Below are 19,221 nucleotides of genomic sequence, written 5' to 3'. Positions count from 1 at the left end.
TCTAAATGGTTTAAATTTTCTGATAAATGTTTTGAAGTTGTATTCTTTTGGAGGTGGAAGAGTATTTCTTTGTGAGAAACAAAGTGAAGCGCTTTGCTCAAAGCCATAACTGCCATGTCTAGTTTGTTGCTCACCCAAGACAATTACAAAACTGGAATGGTTATCTTCCTAATGTCTATGAAATTAGCGGTAGTTCTAATTTCATCAACAAGTGTGACAATGCAATTGTAATTCATCAAAATCGAGATCCAATTGCTGGTCCACTTGATGAAGTCAAGGTTCTTGTTAGAAAAGTGAGGAACAAACTAGCTGGGAGGATTGGTGAAGCCTACTTATCATACAACAAATTTGGGATCATTAAAACAAGCTCTTTGAATCTTAAGTAGAAAATGCCAACGCCATTGAAGCAGAGACTCAATGGACTGAAGATGGATATAAGTGCAAAAAGGGAAGTCAGTCGTCCAACACATGCAGGCATACACTCCACAGGCCAGTGAACAATGAGCATCATTGACGGCAAGTACTCAAGACAGCACAAGCCTCTCTAAGCACGGAATCCACTTCAAAGCAAACCACGTGAGTGTCACCTCCTCACGACACATAATCAGACGAAGTACAAGCATCAGGAAGGAGTCAAGCGGGCAGCAAGCCCTCCTCATGGACAGAATCCAAATACGATTATCCTTGGTTACATGCACACATTTGATTTAATGCAAGAATAAGCATTTCCGTGGGCAAAACTATTATGAAGAGTCATTTTTTTTAAGACACGATGTTGTTCAGGAAGGATTAAAAAAAGAGAGAGAATTGTTTAGATTAATGCAACAACAGGTTTTGAAGGGACCCGAAACCCATTACAAAAGCTAAAGATAAACAGGACACATCACCAAGTTTTACAAGGACTTGGAACTTGAAGATCACCACAAAACATTAAAAACCAAGTTTTACAACAACCTGAAACCACTAGAGTAAACCAAACAGAAATAAACCTAGGTTTTACAAGGACTTGGAACCTAGATTTTAAAACAAAAGGCTGGAAACAACAAAAAATAGAACCAGCAAATTAGCACGGACCAGAAACTAGCACACCAACGAACCTGACCAGCTCCTAAAGGAGCTCTTTAATGATCTTCGCTATCTCCTTGCCTGCCTCTGCACTACTCTAGATGTATCAACCGTAGCAAACCCAGGAACCTCAAGAGCCTAAGTAACCTTTTTCTTCATGCTCTACCTTGTCCTCTTACATGGACCACCTGGACTCTTAGCTCCAACACTATTCGGAGACATAATCTCCTCGTTGCTTTTCTTTCCTAAACTGGTCGTAACAACATATAAACAAGAAGTAACAAGCTCCATCTTCTGGCCACTATCCTTGATAAAATGTCGGAGTTCCAATTCATACTCCTTAAGTTTATCAGGAATATTTCCAAATGGGATCTCAGCATTTTTTTCATAATCCAAATCGTTTTGCATAACCCCAACTTTTTTCTTTAGCACCATAATCTCATTATAGAGCCACGAATCACCTTGAAGAGAAGCATCAGCTTTAAGCTTGGCTCTATGGAGGAAAGACAAGTTCACCCGATGAGAATCATCCCTAAGCCCATCAGCCAACCTATTCCCAGAGTCAATGGTAGTATCCTTGTTATCCTTGATATTGACCTGATTCTCGGTGTTTAAGTGCTGATTCTCCTTAAGCTCCTCTTTATTCTCCTTACTCAGGTTGTGCTCTTTCATGATAAGGGCTTTACCATCATTGTTCTTTTCAGTTTCCATGTCCATTTTATCCTCAGTGGAATCCCTTTTGGTAGATGTAGCGTGAGCACTTGGGTTCCCCTCTTCGTGCCTCGAAGCTTCCGACCCAGCATCAAACTTTGTTTTCCTTTCTTTACTACTATCCACATTATCCTTGTTGGTCATACCTCTACTTTCAGAATAACCTTCCAAATTAGAACTAGGGGTCCCCCATTTCCGTTTTATCATCATCTTTAGCAATTTTATAGGACTGTGTAACTTCCTCCACATTTTTCTTTTTTATCTCCCTTTTGTCACCCTTCTTAGCATCCTTACTGTCGCTAACTCCCTCCTCATTTTTAACCTTAATTTTCTTAGCATAAGGGTCATTACCAGGCAATTTACACTTCTTTTCCACAACAGGAGAGGGTTTAACAGCTTTTTTTTTTATAGTAATTTTCAATAAGTAAAATTAACCTCTCATGTAGTACAAGTCTAGACTCCTTTTTTCTATGAGCTTGGAGGCTTTGAATCAAAGAGAACTTCAAATAAAACAGGAAAGATAATTTATTTTTATACTGAAAGTGATTTAAAAACACAAAATGAAACTTGTGTACCCTCTTGGATCTTCCATCAAGGATGAAATACTCGCGAATGCAGGATAAAACATCCCTCCATATAACCTTAATCTGGCTCGGGTCATAGAAATCGTCACTCTTCTCCAGCTTTTTCTCCTCTTCATCACTTTTAGGGAATTTCTTGAAGGCAGCATTTGAAATGATGGTCTCCTTGCTAAATTTTAAATCCTCCATAGGAAGAGTCGTAATCTCAGCAAGAAATTCCTCAAACAATTTCACAATAACCCCATGCATCATAACCCTATCTTCAATCCAATTCTTGTAAAAATACTCCATAATGTAGGGCTTGTAACCATGAAGCTTCTCAATATACGTCGTTACTTTCCCTTTTTGTAGAATATCCCACACAGCTGAATTTGCCTTCCATTCCTTGCATGTCTTCGGCTCTTGTTTCCAACTCACCTCCCATCTCATATTCGGCTCTGCACCTACAACTAATCTAAGAAACGATAACCAAAAAGGAAAATAAAGTGTAATTAATTTCCAAAAAACTTTTAACCTTGAAAACGTGTCCAATACTTTCCATGTAGGCATAATTGTACCACCTTAGGATACGCATATAATCCACCATAAAACCATCACTTCTCATCATAAATTTCTCAATCTTGAGTGATCTTTCCTTCATTAGCATGTGTCATATCATAATTAACAATTGTCGTCAGCTCACATTCCTTGCTGGGGTAATCCTGCCAACTCATTTTTGCTTCCCTGTAGACCGCTTGATTCGCTATCCGTTCAGCCACTTTGTTAGCTTCACGAAAAATATGAGTAAATATTAACATTATCAAAAAATTTAATAAGGTCTTTTATTTCCATGATGCTTCCCTCAATGTTCCAAGTTATCGGACTCTTATTATTCAGCATATTCACAATATTAAGGGAATCCCCGTCCAGCCATAAATTCCAGCATCTTGATTCCACAGCCATCCTCACCGTGAATAGAGCAGCCGTAGCCTCAGCTTTATGACTAGTAGAATGACCTATAGCTATAGCAATAGCATCCACTACCCTACTGTAATGGTCTCTCAGAACTCCACCGCATCCTGCTTTTCCAAGATTCCCTTTAGCTGATCCATCAAAATTACCTTTAACCCATCCCAAAGGAGGAGATCTCCATTTTACATACTGTCTCTAGTCATCCTATTTAGTTTTAATACTTTTACCATTCATAGGATTACTTAATTGGGTTTTGCCAAAAAAATTCTCTGAGACTTGAAATTCTCTTCAGTAGCTCTAATAATATTTTGACCCAAAACCCAATCAGGAGTTTCCTTATTTCTAAAGATTCTATTGTTCCTCTCTTTCCAGATGCCCCACCAAAGATGGGGAAAAGATATCTTCCGGAGCAAACCAATTTCAGCATCCTTTATAGGACATATCCAACTCTGATAACACTGATCAATGTTATTGTGTTGAACCCAATCTATGTTCCAGTAATGAAGAAGATAACTCCAAACATTCTGGCTAAATCTGCAATTCAAAAAAAGGTGATTCCTATCTTCTGAATCCAACTTGCAGAGACAGCATCTGTTGACCAAATAAACCCCTCTTTTCTGCAAGTTATCCATAGTTAAAATTTTATTTTGAAGTATTGTCCAAAAAAAGATATTGATTTTAGGAATAAGTCCTTTGGTCCACGCTTTAGCCCAAATTGGAGAATTACCCTTATCCTTAGATCTAAACACCAAAGAGACCTTGAAGCATCCTCCAGGCTCAATCCCCCAAACCATAAGATCCTCCCGCTGTGGATAAAGGCTGCAAGCATTTAAGGCAGTCTGGATACTAGAAAATTCTTGATTAATCACAGCAATATTAACCCACTCATTTTTAGTCCAATAATTCTCAAGAAATTCACCATAAATCTGTTTGCAAATTTCTATAGAATTCAAATCCTCAAAATCCTCAATTATAGGGTGATCCAAAAGCCACTCTTCATCCCAAAATCTGACTTTACTACCATTACCAATTTTCTATTTATAGCCTTTATTCAAAATATGTTTAGCACCTTGCACAACACTCCAAATAGCAAAGAGAGAGAATTGTTAACAGCACTATCTTTAGCCGATATTTCTTGTGGCAGATGAGATGGCAAAATAATGGCGAGAATCCCAAACGGCACTATTGGAACACGTTTTCCATTACAGAATTCGAATAGGGCAGGTAAATGATATAAGTATTGCTTTGGTATATTCAGCATCATCTGGGGAAAACTGTCATTTCTTGACAGACGCTCAGACAAGTGGAGTAAGCATGACATATATTTGAGGCAGTAAGGTGATTCGAAGGGACTTATGTATGGTTTGTAATGATCCTTCCTGACGTTACAAGCACGTGTGTATTAGTTGTAATGCCACCAAGTCCGTCAGTTCCTAATATTGCAGGGGAAAATCATTATATTATTCAGAGCCAAGAATTGGATATTAATGCACCATTGTGTCTTTTATATCATGATGGAAGTATTTGGTGTCATCAGAAAAGCCATTACTTTCTACTGGCTATTAGAATGAATAGCAGAAGAGCCTATCAGCAGGCAATTGGTAGGTTGGCCAAACCAGGAGTCGGGTAAAGAAAACAACAGTGTCAATACATACATTGAGCTTATGAGATTTATTGGCTTGTTGATTCACAATATCTCCTTTTTGGTTGCCGCTGAAGCGATCTTCGCATCTTTTCATATCGCCACCACATTCTTATCACCATTATTTTATCCGTGTATCTCACTCTTGACTTATCTTTCCTTCCTCCCTTGTAATGACGAAGTCTGTAGAGACTTGGATGCTTGGACCTCTCCGTGAATCATTGGGCTTAAAGTCCTTCTGCTGTCTGTTGTGGATATCGTGATTCCATCTGTAACATCGGTATTGAAATGAAATAGCGATTCTTGTGATGTTGATGCGTCCAGCCTGTTGTGCAATCTCAACAATTTGCAAAGGCTTGGACCTCACGCTTCTGGACAATACCACCATATCCTGTATCTTGGCAAAACTTCTGTTACAAAGGAACTGCAGTCTTCAAAGATCACGCTGACCACATAGCTACTAAAGATTGTGGCAATTCAAATTGACAAAGTGAGTAATTGCTGGTGGTTCCTCTTTATAATAAAACCTCTGTCTTTTGGTCCATCCCTTCGATAGAGACATTTCCTTGGCGGGTTAAGCATGTGCGGTGTGTTGTGTCTGTGAGAAAGGATCGTATCTGTAAACAGATTTTATTGTGTTTGCTACAGACTTATTTATTTCTTCGGGCACGGTTCAGACTCAAATTCACCGGTGCCTGCTTATATTCCTTGTTGTGAGTTGGTACGGCAGAAAATTCATCTCAATATTATTCCTTGGAACTGTCTGTCATGGCGACAAGTTGAAGTAAAGGAAAATGGAGTGCAGAGAGCATTGACAGGAGTTGTCGGTTTGCAAGAGGTCAGAGATTGTTAGCATTTACAGGTTTGTCGCTACCGCAATCTGGAGGATGAATTCAAAGCTCCTGTTTCAACTGAGCTACAAAATTATTTAGGTGATGAAGATTACAGTGGAGCTGCTGGATTTTACAGTCTTCTTCAGGCAGTGGATCACTTTGCAGCAAGTTATCTTTCTTCTCATGTGATCTGTATTCAAGATATAGAAGTGCCTAAGATGCTGTTATAAAAAGGTTTCTCAGGTTAGTATCAGAGTTGGCTGTTGCTACATGAAAAGATATACCAGCAACTAAAAAAGACTAGGAGGGAGGGGCAAAAAGCCGTGGGATGAACAGCCAAAAGTGGTTGGTTGGTTTGGGATGCTTCCACCATCCAAAAATCTTTTCTTTTTGAGGATAGCCAACACACTTTTAGTGTCAGCATGAATGGCATTATTGGGACTCTTCTATTCTTCGGTCTACATACATTATTTAATGGCAACAATGGTGATAATGATGATTTTCATATAGACCCATATGACATTGATTGCTTGAATATTTCAATATTAAACAATGATTATCTGTCATGACATTGAAGTTTGACAAATTTACATTATTAGAAAGGAATTAATTTGAAATACATTGTAAGAAAAAATAAATGATGATGCAACTTGACATCCTACTGTAATTGTTGGGAAAGAAGCCCAAAAGAAGAAATACAAGACCTACGTACCCCAAGGACGCATCCCCACCCAAAAAGGCGACGTTTTGGAAACAGGGACATCCTCCCGTCCCCCTTTTCTGAAAATTCCCATGAAATGTCCCAGAAACTTGGGGACTTCTTTAAATTTTTTGGGGACGTCCGTACATCCCAAAGACGGTTGGGGATTCCTTGGAAGTCCCCAAGACAGCTGGGCGTCCCCAATTTTATAGACAACGTAAGCACTTCAGAAAAAAAAATTAATTTTAAAGTGGGTCACTCGTTCCAAGTTCACCCTTACATGCTTATTATTGTTTGGTAGTTAATTTCTGCTATTTGGAGCCCTCTGATTGTATTTGACAACATTACATTAAGAATTATAGAATTAATATTGCTGTTATAGTCACGCTACACACTCAGAATCATATAGCTGATTGTTTGCAAGGTGTTGGGAAAGTCTGAAAAGTGCATTATAGACTTAGAACATTCATCCTTATGTCATTTTCTGACATTACATCAGTGGTAGGTTGGTCTTGGGTTGATCTGGGTCCTTTGTGAAAGACATGGTGAATATTGAAGTTGCATCAAGATACATACTGTAACAAACCTATATCATGATTAGAACTGTATAGAGAACCTTTGTATTAGTAATAATATCAGTCCACTTACAATGAATTGAAAGTGTAGTTTCAGAATTAAATGATAGTAGTGTGTTTATATTTGGAAGGTGGGTTATTGTTCATGTTGCTATTGAAAATGAATTCAAAATTATGTTCTTGGGTATATTTCAATTTTTTATGTTATTATTTTAATATTACATCTACATTTGCAATAATTCCAAATTATGCATGCATTATAGCATATTGAGCATTGAGTTTGATTATTGAAATGTTGTAGGTTAAGGTAAGGTTCGATAATGTTTATATAGCATGGTTTATCCATGTCTTCGTATGAATGTAATGTATATATACAAATTTCCTATATATTTTATATTTTCGGATTTTCCCTATATATATATAGCCATCCCTGTTTGCTGTCCCCCTCCCGTCCCCAAAATTGGCAAGATTTTTTGCCGTCCCAGAAACCCGTCCCACCGTCCTCTGGCATCCTTGTCCCGGAAACTCTGGGGAACATAGAAAAAGACTATTAGTACCTTCCAAATACATGCGACCTACATCCTTATTATATTGTCTTTAAAATTTGTGTTAAGCTCATGAATTGAAGCTACATGGGTGGAAAACATTTTCCATATATCTAATGGGCAAACCTATACCCAAAGTTGATTTCAGGCTGATTCGCCAAATGATAAGAAGCAAAAAACTTCTTTAAAGAAAAGTGATTGGTAATAAGCAAAGACACTAGGAGTAATTATGTGCTAAAATGAAAGAAGTTGATTAAGCTTAAGAATCACAGCTACATGGGTGGGATACATTTTTCCAGATTTACAGCATTTGTAGTGGGTGGGTCCATACCCAAGGTTGAGAAGCAAGTAGAATTTTTGAAGCCTGTTTTCTACAAAGCAAAGACACTGGGAGAAATTATGTGCTCAAATGAAAGATGTCGAATCAGCTTAACAATCACAACTATATGGGTGGGATACATTTTTCTAGATTTACAGCAGTTCTAGTGGGTGAACACATGCTCAAGGTTGAGAAGCAAGTAGACTTGTCGGAGACTGTTCGCAGTTAAGAAAAGACATTGGGAGCAATTATGTGCTAATTTGAAGCAAATCAGAGCTCTCCCTGGTCCTCCATGGATATGATCATTTAAAAGTACCTCGTAAATTTCAATTTGAGCCTAGAGACCTGAAAAAGGGGAATCTGTAAAGAGAATGTTCTCAACTTCTACCTTAACATTTGTGGAGTGGGGTGAAGAATTGCTATGGCCTCAAATAAAATTTACTCGAGTGTTGGGGTTTTGTATTGAAATTGAATGTATTTATTTGATTGTTCGAACACAGGAACATTTCCTTAACGACATGTATAAAGTGAAAAAATAACTTTACAGGAGAAGTGAAAAATAATCGATCTATTTATTTCCCCCAGGAGGTTCTGTATGTAGACTTAACATCAGACTTAAGAACATTAAATAATGGTATCCCAAAACATCATATTAAGTCTGATTCAAAAGAGTTAAATTCTTTGAAGTGAAAAATGGTAAGATTATGTAAACTGTGAAAATCTAAAATATTTTAAGTGAAAAATTGTAAGTGGGAAATCGCGACACAGAGTTCCACGCTGTATGGTAGGGGATGCTAGGTTCCCTGTTGTTTGAAAAATATATTCCGCGCTTCAGGCTGAGTTGTAGCATGTTCTGCTCTGCGTAGTTTCCGGTATGAACAAGTTAAGAGGAAATTATGAATCAAACGAGGGAGGATGTTCACGCCTTTAGGGCCTCAAATGACTTCATTACCCATTTCAAATCGATTTTGTGAACTCCATTGCAGTGAAATTCAGATTTGTCACCAATATGAGAATTTTTTATATATTTCAAGCTCCATCATTAATGAACTATGCGTTGCATATAAACTCTTTAGACCTTCAGTGTCATGAGCAATAAATCTATTATCTTCCGAATTGAAGTACAAATCGGAGATGTTAACCCGCATTTTGCGAGAGGAAAAGAGAAAGCGACCTGTAAACTCCATTATTGATGTTGGTGTAGATGATGTCATTCCATTTGCGTATTTGGTCGGCGAGCGAAGCTGGCGATAGGTCCAATTGAGGATTGGTGGCAACTGCGTTAAAATTGGTATTCAATATTTGGATGATGTCTGCGCTTTCGTTATTAACAACGTCATTGGTGAGAGTATCCCAGAGCATAGGAACGGTGGCGCGGCCCTTATACCCGCCCTTTCGCCGTCGGTACACATCTCGCAGCGTGTTGTGGCCGTGAAGCTTGTCAGCCGTAGGGCGCAACTTCCCCTGCCCTACGACATCACTGCCATTGTCATTTCTGCCTCGAAATTCCCAGAGACCATTGATGCCGGGCGAGACGACGGAGAGAGGGAGGGCAAAGTGAAGGCCTTTGAGCGCCCTGACAATGAGGGCACGGTGAGCCCAGGGACATTCAAGGGCAGCATACAAGTGGTATCTCGGCGCTGCTGAATGTTTGACTACGTCCCCTTCTGCCGGGCACCCACGGAAGGCGCTGCCGGGACGGGTGTATTCGCCCTTGCCATCAGAGGGAGCAAGCTCTTTCATCATCAACTTCCATCCGGTGCTCCATGCGCTTCGAACCGCACCCACTAGTAATCCTGGCGGCAGCCCCTGCTTCTCTGCTTTTATACACTTGTGATTTCTGCTCACCACACTCTGCCTCTGGCATTTGCCTTTTGCAAATCCCATTGGAGATGGAGTTGAAGTTGGAGTTAGAGTTGCGGCCATTTCTGTCTGCCCACCCTGAAAGTTCAAAAACCGAAAGCAGCGAAGTTGTTGGAGTCATTCGCCATCCAGATGAAATAGCCTTTAGTTGATCATCAGATATAGCTGTAATTCCAAGTTTATCTTGAAGAGCTTGGACATAGTTACGCTGCCATTCATCGCATAGTTTCAGCGTTCCAATGAATGCATGGTTATAATGACCTCTATGAGACTGGATAGTACTAGGGACTCGAGAATTGCCACTTTCTCTGATTTTCAGATTCTTTTTTCGTATTTATCTGGAATTTTTATGAGGATTCAATAATAGCAGTGTAACGAGATCAGACTCGGCTCAGACTCGGCAAGGGTAACTTGACTCATAACTCGACTCTTGACCCGGCTCGGCGGTGACTCGGCGGTGACTTGGTGATGACTCGACAAAGTGAAAAAACTTCGAAATTTTGAAATTTTTTAAGATTTAAAAAACATTTCATGCACCCATTATTGAATAAAGCATAAAGACACAATAACATCATTAAATAGAAGATAATTTGATCATAATGCACATACCACATACTTAAAGTTAAAATCTTAAAACTTAAAAGTCAAACATCGATTACATATGTACAATACTACAAAGTTACAAACTTACAAAGGTAAATTGTTAAAAGTAAATACTATATTACTAGTAATTAAAGTCAAACTAAGATAAATCCATGCAAACCATCAAAATGTACATGTATTATCATTTATGCATTATGAAATCCAACACATCAAGATTCAATAGTCATCATCAAATTCAAATGTTCCAAATGCTTATCATATATTAAGTTACTGTTAAACTATTAAACAAAAAGTTAAAACAAGACTATAAGTCTATAGCTATGGCTCCTAGTCGGAGTCATCATCATCCTCATCCTCATTGTCATCCTCATCATCATTCTCATCCTCATCCTCATCCTCAACCTCGGCCTCAACCTCAGACTCATGGTCAGTATAATCTACAAAATGTCTCTTAGTAAGGCGTCTAAGGTAGGTCCTGGATGTCTCAGTAGCCATAGCATCAGCTCGTGAGGTGTCTCTAGGATCAACTGTACTCTCTGTCTCTAGCTCTGCCAATGTCTGTGAGGTGCCACTAAGAACAACTGGAGCTCTCTAGTCTTTTGTTGCCATAGCCACGACCTCAGCCTAGCCCTCTCTATCTGCCTGGTCAAGCCACTATAGGTCCTCATCATCAAAGACAGGATCAGTAGCCTCAGTGATCCAATTAGACTCTGGATCAACCTCCTCTAGAGTAATCGGAGAGGTGTCACTATCCAAAATCTCCCTGATCCTAATGCGCAGGTTGTAGTGCACAAAGACTAGACTATTCATTTTCTGCACAGACAACCTATTACGCCTCTTCGAGTGGATGTGCTCGAACATGCTCCAGTTGCGCTCACATCTAAAAGCGCTACTTGGCTGGCTCAAAATGCGGATGGCTATTTGTTGAAGGTTTTTAGTTGAAGGCCCAAACATTTGCCACAATCTATCTGAATTCTAAAAAAGGAAAACAAAATAATATTAGTCTCATTTCAAAATTTGAACTTTAAGTTTAAAGCTAGAAATTTAGAAACTAGATTGTACAAGGCTTAAGCTGCAATCTTTACCTGGCTGCAATTTTGTACGACCTTCTTTGCAAATTTGACTTGAAAAAATGGGCCCTGATGCATTATTATAGGCATCCATCTCAAGCAATATATCTGTGGGATTAGGGGACATCTTCGATACCACTGTGTATAGCCCACTAAGAACCTCCTCATCTGCCTTTAAATCATCAAGGAAACGGTATGTCAAATTGAGGTAATAAGCTACTGCGTGGATGGGCTTATGAAATTGATTTTGCCATCTCCTATCAATTATGTCCCAAATAGGGCCATAGTTTTCCTCAACTCCTACATATTTGGCCTTAATAGTCTCCTTGACCCTATTCATGCCCTCATAAATGTAGCCCATAGAGGGCTTCTCGCCATCAGCAACTCGTAAGAGGGCTACAAGGGGCTCGGTGATCTACAAAACAATTAAACAAAAAAACAAGTTAGTGAATGATGAAACTTTGCAAAGTTGCACAATGAAAATAAAACAAAAATATGTATGAGACAAATTAATTTATAAAATTTTAAGACTTAAGCTTTTAAAATTTAAAATTTAAATTTTAAATTACCTCCACAATCTTCGAACATGGCTCCCAAAAATCATCATCATCATAGATGCATTTTGTTGCATCTATCCCTGTAGGGTTGCTCGCAAAGGAGGAGGAACTCCATTCTAGACCAACAAACATGCACCTCAACTCTAACTTTGAACTCAGCAAGGATTCTAGTGTGATAAAGTTAGAGGCAAATCTTGTGATACCAAGACGAGCCAACTCCTTTCCCTTCGTGTATTTCCTTATAGTGTTGAGGACCAAGGCATGATTATAGATGAACTTACAAAGATTTTTGGCCTTGGTAACACATGATTTCACCCATACAAGCTTGCCAATATCCTCTAACATGAGGTCGATGCAATGGGCCGCACATGGAGTCCAAAAGATTTTTGGGTGTCTCTCCATCAATAGTTTTCCTGCAGCAATTTTAAATTAGTTAGTAAACAATGAAAATTTTTGATGTATTAAAAAGTTTTTAATTTTCAAAATTTAATGAAAAACTAAAACAATTTTTTTAGAAGTAGAACTTAGAAAGTTAGAAGTTAAAATTTTACCTGCAGCAACATAATTAGCTGCATTATCTGTCACCACTAGGACAAAATTGTCTTCCCTCACCTCCCTTATGACCTCCTCAATAGTCTCACATAAGAATTTTGCATTTTTCACACATGAGGAAACATCTATGGACCTCAAAAACATGGTGGATCCTGAAAGTGAAAATTAAACAAAATAATTATCATTCAAGAATCAATACTCAATAAAACAAATTTTTTGTTATTCAATAATAGTATACATTAAATTTTAGACTTCAAGAAGTAGAGCACGATGAATTACCTCCGTTAGAAACAAGAAAATTTAGGAGGGTTCTGGACCTCCTATCTGTCCATCCATCTGTCATGATGGTAGACTCCTTTTGGCTCCAAATCTTTTCGTAGTCCTCCAACTCAAGTTTCATCTCCTCAACCATATCTAGCAAGAGGGGGCCACTCAACTCATCTTCAATGGGGGCTTTGAACCCTGCACCACAGATGGAAACTGTATCAATCATCCCCTGCCAATAAGGAGTCCTATTACATTTATAAAAACATTTTAATTAGCATATTTCAAATTTTCAAACATCAAGTTAAAAGTATAAAATTGAATATAAATTTTAAAACTTAAAACGTAAAACAATCAAATATAAATGAAGTCGAAAACTTGAAGTACCGGCTCCTATAAATGGAATGTCATAAAAAAATCAAAACTTGCAAATTGCTCTTACTCCAACTTCATGTATCTCCCTATTCTAGCCCATGCTCTCAAGTGAGGGTTGTGCACCAGGAGTGATACGCGGTACAAAAAAGTTGTCCAACTTACTAGATTTTTTGACTCTAGGACGAAGAAGAGCAGCACTACTAGAAGGGGCAGCAGTAGTAGCATCACTAGAAGTGCAAAGAATAGATTTAGAAGAAGCACGAGCAATAGAAGCACTAGGACAATAGGGGGGACGAGAAGAACCTTCTCCAACATAGCCTACTGACTCAGAAACATTTGCAGATGAGCGTGGAAGGGAACTAGAACCAATCAAAGCTAACTCTTCTAATTGTTTTTTTTTTATTCTTTTTCTTGTTCATATTTTTCCAAGGCTACATAACAAAAACATTGAGCCTCAATAGTTGCAGCTCCACAAGGCTCAATATCATGACCACGTAAGCCAGCAATATGGTATTTTAATCTATTTATCCCCCCACTATTAATGGTTTTGCAAAATAGGCATTTTGTTTGAGTTCTCTTTCTATCCAAAAATTCTATGGTGAACTTCCAACACTCATCTTTTTTGTTGCCTTTAGAGAGCTTGGGTTTTTTACCTCCTAAAGCCATTATGATTTAATTAAGGAAAAAGGTAAAGGCTGATGCAATAAGACATTTTAGACCAAATATTAGCATTTCAACATTGCATTTTATGAAGATCTAAAGTTATAAAAAAACTCATAAACAAACAAAAAAAATTCATGCAAAAAACCAATAAGCATAGATAAAAAAAAATCAAAATCTAAACAATCAAGTCTTACCTCTTTCAAATGCTTTGGGAAGTGTTGAGAAGAGCTCCTATAAACTTCTTGATGATCTAAATGCAAGCTCCAATGTCACAAATGCAAGTTTTTCTCCTCCTCCTTTCAACTGGTTGCAAAACAAGAAAACTCTATTTCTCTTCTACCTCTCTCTCTCTTTCTTCTTTTCACTATAGACTGTTATGGGAGCCCTTTTAGGGTTATATGAGTGAAAAATGTTTTAAAAAAATATTTTTAAAAGTTGAAAAAAATTATATTTTTAATGGTCGAATTTTTGCCTACCGCGGCCGGGTCAAGCTCAGCCAGGTTAGGCGAATCACTCTGTGACTCATGAGTCACGCGAGTCACTCCCCGTGACTCGCCGCTCGCAGGTCACAAGTCATTGTGACTCGGTGAGGTCAGCACGGCTCGCCGACTCGCCACAAGTCACGTTACCCTGAATAATAGTACTTTGATGTCTATTATGAATCTTATTAAAAAATAGTAGTTATGTTCATTTGATTTTTTTCGAACAAACTATACATGGTGTTAATCTTTTAAGTTTTCCTCATACTAAGTACAAATATCTTTATATAAAATGTTATTGAGTCTTCTTTATATATTTATTGTAAAATATGCAAGTTCTCTCTTCTTAAGCTTCTTTGGGTCACATTTGAGATGATTGGACATTCTCTTCAATTGTTCAATTAGCAACTTCGCTTTCCCCTGGATAAAGGCCTCTAAAGAGTGTTTCTTCCTCATCTTTACAAAATGGATTAAACTCTTTGATGAAATATGTTTTAATTCATCCAATGAGATTAGACTAAATGCAATCCCAATGTTTTCTTTTTAATAAAAAAATTTATTTCTTCATTAGTATTAGGACATTCATGCAATTTGATATTCTATTTGCTCAAACATTTCATATTTTGAATCATGCATGATTTATTCCTATGGTTAAGGCCCTCCTCCATGGTAATTTTGCGCCAGCATTGGTTATTTGTATTCTATAATGTCCACCAAGGAACCCTCAAAATATAAGGTAAAACATGCACTGATATTTTATTTTATTTTTACAATAATAATATTGACAAGTGCATAAGATAATTGAAATGCACAAACAATAATATAATAAACACAATACTACATAAGTGGAAGTCTTCACACATCTCCCAAAGTTCTAAGACAGTGCAAACAAGCACTCATAGCGAAGTACACAAGTTCTCGAGATTTCCTAACAAGAGCTCAAACAAAAACTAATGAGTTAGTAGAGGCCAACTCAAATAACAACTCATGACTACTAATAAAGGGGAGTAAATCATCCACAAAATCCATCTAAACAGATATTCAATTTGAGGATCAATAGGAACATATTGCTACAATGGTTAAGAATGCAATGTTCATATACCATGTTATAAAATCATCTAACAATTATCAAGTAATCAAGCAATGGCCACTCATCATTCAAAGCTAAGCTAAACAATCAATTATAGCATAAATGTCAAGGCAAGTAAAGACACTGAATTGTATAGGCATTGATCGACAAACACAAACATTGATCCACAAAGATTACCTCCTAACTGTAGTGTCTCAATCCATAGAGGCGAAGACACCAAAGATTATAGATGTTAGTTCACTGAACACAAACTCAAATCCAATTTTGAGAGATTTTATTTAAATAGGATAGTCTCAAACTAGTGGCCCAATGATGTCAATCTTCAAGTAGAGGCATCAATCAGCATAGAATGTCAAAATGTAGGCATAAACATCAATCTAGAAGTTACTCGCAATTTATAATAAAAAAACCAAAATCCTAGGTTGGCTCCAACATACAAAAAAGTGCAACTGACTCCACATCAGAGAGTACCAAATTTACATAGTTAAGGCTAAAATCACTCCAACCAGGAAAATTATTATCAACAATAACATGATGCCTAAATAATACAAGCATTGGAATAAAAGAGAAAAGTAATAGAAATGAGCACAAGATGCTCAATACTAAAGTCACTACATCCACCCCACCACTTGTACATTGGTCCCCAACAGTGACATGTCACACCACTTAACCATATGGACCCTCAAGCCCACCCCCTTACACTCAAAGAGAATTTCACATAGTCCAAACAAGCACAATGCACTCAAGGAAATAAGGCTAACACTATTGAGAATAGATTGAAGAAGATAAATGAAGAAGGAGATTGTTGAGAATAAATTGATACAAGTATGATCAATATGCTTTAATCATTGTTTTGTCACTAATGTCAAACCTGCTATTTGCTGGTAAGATAACTACTTATTTGATTTAAGTACTATCACTTATTTGATTGGTGAAGAGGATTTGATCAAAAGGTGTAACAATAGCACCTAGAGGAAAGGTTGAGTTATGATTATGTAAAGAAGTACAAGAATCAGTTAAGACAGTGATAACATAATGTATTGATAATCTACTTAAGGTTACAAAGGTTGGTTACACTAAGAAAGTTTAGAAGAATAAGTTAAATAAAGTTTGTCTGCCAAGCTTGACCAAGTGGATAGTTGGTGCCAAGCAAAGTCAATGCAAGCTGAGCAGAAAATTAGTTGGAGCCGAGTAAAAGTTTATTCTAGTGCATGCGGAGAAAAATAGTGGATGTCAAGTAAAGTAAAGTTGATGTCAAGTACCAGTAAACTTTAGTTCGTGATGAGTAATTTCACAGAGGATGTCGAGCAACACAGTATATGTCGAGCATCAGAACACAAATAATGCTGAGTGGATGCATTATTTAAAAGATTGTGAATTCGAGGGATCTGAGTCGACAAGTTTATTTTTTTGGATTGTGTGAACTAGGTGGAAGATAAGATTGATGAGCTAGTGGTACAAAATCTAAGGTAAACCATTTCTTAGGCAAATTCAAAGAGGATTCAAGGAGAACTTTCTAGAAGAGATATGAGATATGGGGTAGATTCATTGTATCCTACCTAATCTGTCCTAACCTTAAATTGGACGGTGGAGAATGAGTAGCAAAAGATCTTAATTTCCTATTTATAGGAATGGTTGGTCAGAAGCAAGGGTTGTCATGTGCGAGAACCTAAGGAAGACAAGGAGTCAAGGGTTTTGCTTCATCAAATGACCTAAGAGAAGAGTCTGCATTGGCATGTTAAAAAGGAAGGCTTAAGGGTATAAATGCTTGAAGGGTGAACAAGCTATTAGAGTTTAAATTTGTGAAGGCTAAGTAGAATGGAGGACTGAAACAAAGATCTATAATTTGCAAATGGAGTTGTAAGTTATTATCAGATCAAGCCTTACTATTACTCTTTAATAATTGTATTAGTCTAGGGTAAATCCTTTGGATTAAGGTTGACCTAATAGTCATTTGTAAATCTTTTAACTAGGTGACATTCCAAGTGAATGGTCTAAAGTCCTCTAACAAGGTGTACTCCTAATAGGGTGATTGAAATCCTTTAATAGGGTCACATTTAAAAGTGTGTATTGTGACTTTTAATAAGGTTGACCTTTCATAGGGCATCACTTTAGAAGAGTGAAAAAGAGTAGCATGTTACTGGTGGTTTTTTCCAAGTTGGGTTTTCGCATAAATCATTGTGTCAAGTGTGTTGATGAATCTGTTATGTTTCAAGTTTACATTTTTGCAAGTTGATTTGGTAGTAACCTACAAGATTTAAGTGATTGCATAATCTTATGGATGCATGTATGATGATAAATATTTTATGGGTTCACTAAGTTGTGAAAAGTTTTATTTATACATATGGACCTTGGATAAATGATTCACCCCCCCTCCCTCTCAGAAAGTATTCCAACAATTGGTATCAGAGCCATCTACTTAAGAGGACTAGTTTAAAGGTACTAGAAGCACAAAGATCAAGATGTTAAAAAGAGATGTACCCAAGCTCAATAGAGATCATTTTCCTGCATGGAAAAGTTTGATGAAGCTACACCTTTGAGGACTTGGAGATCATGCACAATCTACCGTTACCACTAAGCATGTTGATCCTACTGAAGCCCCAACAACCAAGGATATGAAAAAGAAGAAAGAACATAACTAGGCAATGCTTGAGATTGCCTCTGCCCTAAGCTGTGCCAAATTTGATGATATCAAAGGTCTTGACAGTGCAAAGAAAATGTGGGATGCCTTAACCACCATCTATGGAGGAGACACCAATGTTCTAAGAGCCAAAGTTAAAGTCTCAAAGATAAATTTGATGATATGAGAATGGAAGAATGTGAAAACATTGCTTAATATGTTGCAAGGATAAAATAATTTGTTAATGCAATAAGAGCAACTAATGGTAAAATAAATGATGATATTGTGCTAAGAAAAGTTTTAAGAAAACTATTGCCCATATATGATATTAGAGTTTATGCAATTCAAGAACTGAGATGTATACCAGGGAATAATCTACCACTTGAAGGTTTGGTAGGTAGACTCATTGTGTTTGAGCTATCTAACTTTGATAATTACAAACCTAAAAATATTGAATCTTCTTTCAAAGCTAAGGTGACATTGAAGGAACCTGATGAGAAGAAAAAGAAGAAAAAGATAAAGTATGTGTCCAGTAATAGCAATACAGATGAGGAGGATGTAGAACAGCTTGAAGCACTACAAGTAAGAAGATTCCACAAAGGTAAAGGCAAGTTTAAAGGTCAATTACCTATTATTTGTTTCAATTGCAATGAGGTTGGTCATATTATTGTTAGATGTCTAGAGAAGAAGAACTACAGAGGTGGTGACAAGTACAAAAGTAGAAGAGCTGAAGACAACAAGGACTACAAAGACAAAGGCAAAAAGTCTTTCTATATTGTTGAAGAGGAAACAAAAGATGAATCTGATGAACATGATGATGAAGTGGTGTATGCAACAAAACACAAATCTAATGAAGATGAGGCAACTGTACTTGTGACTTGTGTGAACAAGAATGATCGATAGGTCATTGACAGTGTGTGTTCACATCACATGACTAGAGACAAAAGTGAGTTCATTACCCTAAATTGTTATAATGGAAATAGTGTAAGATTTGGTAATGATGCACCATGTTTGATAAAAGGAAAAGGTTCAATCAAACTCACATATAAGATTTGATGTGACAATGGTTACTATGTTGAAGGACTTAACTATAATCTCTTGAGTGTATCACAACTAAATAATTGGGGAGGTAAGGTTGAGTTTGAAAACAAGATTGCTAAGAT

The 19,221-nt window shown here is 37.3% G+C and overlaps 1 protein-coding gene across 5 annotated transcripts in view; it reads right to left on the bottom strand.

Annotated features, from left to right (window-relative positions):
- LOC149552370 (Glutathione S-transferase family protein) overlaps nucleotides 1-10,166 on the bottom strand; it is a 38,545-nt gene extending 28,379 nt beyond the window's left edge. For 3 of the 5 annotated variants that reach the window (XR_016352910.1, XR_016352911.1, XM_089787909.1), the window contains exon 1: nucleotides 9,097-10,098. Coding sequence is in view for 3 of the 5 variants with exons in the window: in XM_089787909.1 (XP_089644035.1) it covers nucleotides 9,097-9,848 (752 nt within the window). In the remaining 2 variants the exon portion in view is untranslated. Of the gene's footprint in view, nucleotides 1-9,096 lie in introns of all 5 variants that reach the window. The other 2 variants (XM_089787907.1, XM_089787908.1) reach the window with 2 other exon arrangements.
- Between the last annotated feature and the right edge of the window lie 9,055 nt (nucleotides 10,167-19,221).

The sequence above is a fragment of the Cupressus sempervirens genome, chromosome 6 (genome assembly GCF_028749045.1).
Source record: "Cupressus sempervirens isolate cs-2001-9-10 chromosome 6, ASM2874904v1, whole genome shotgun sequence".
NCBI lineage: Eukaryota > Viridiplantae > Streptophyta > Pinopsida > Cupressales > Cupressaceae > Cupressus > Cupressus sempervirens.
Note: the sequence above shows the minus strand (reverse complement) of the source record. Positions and strands in the feature narration are given on the sequence as shown.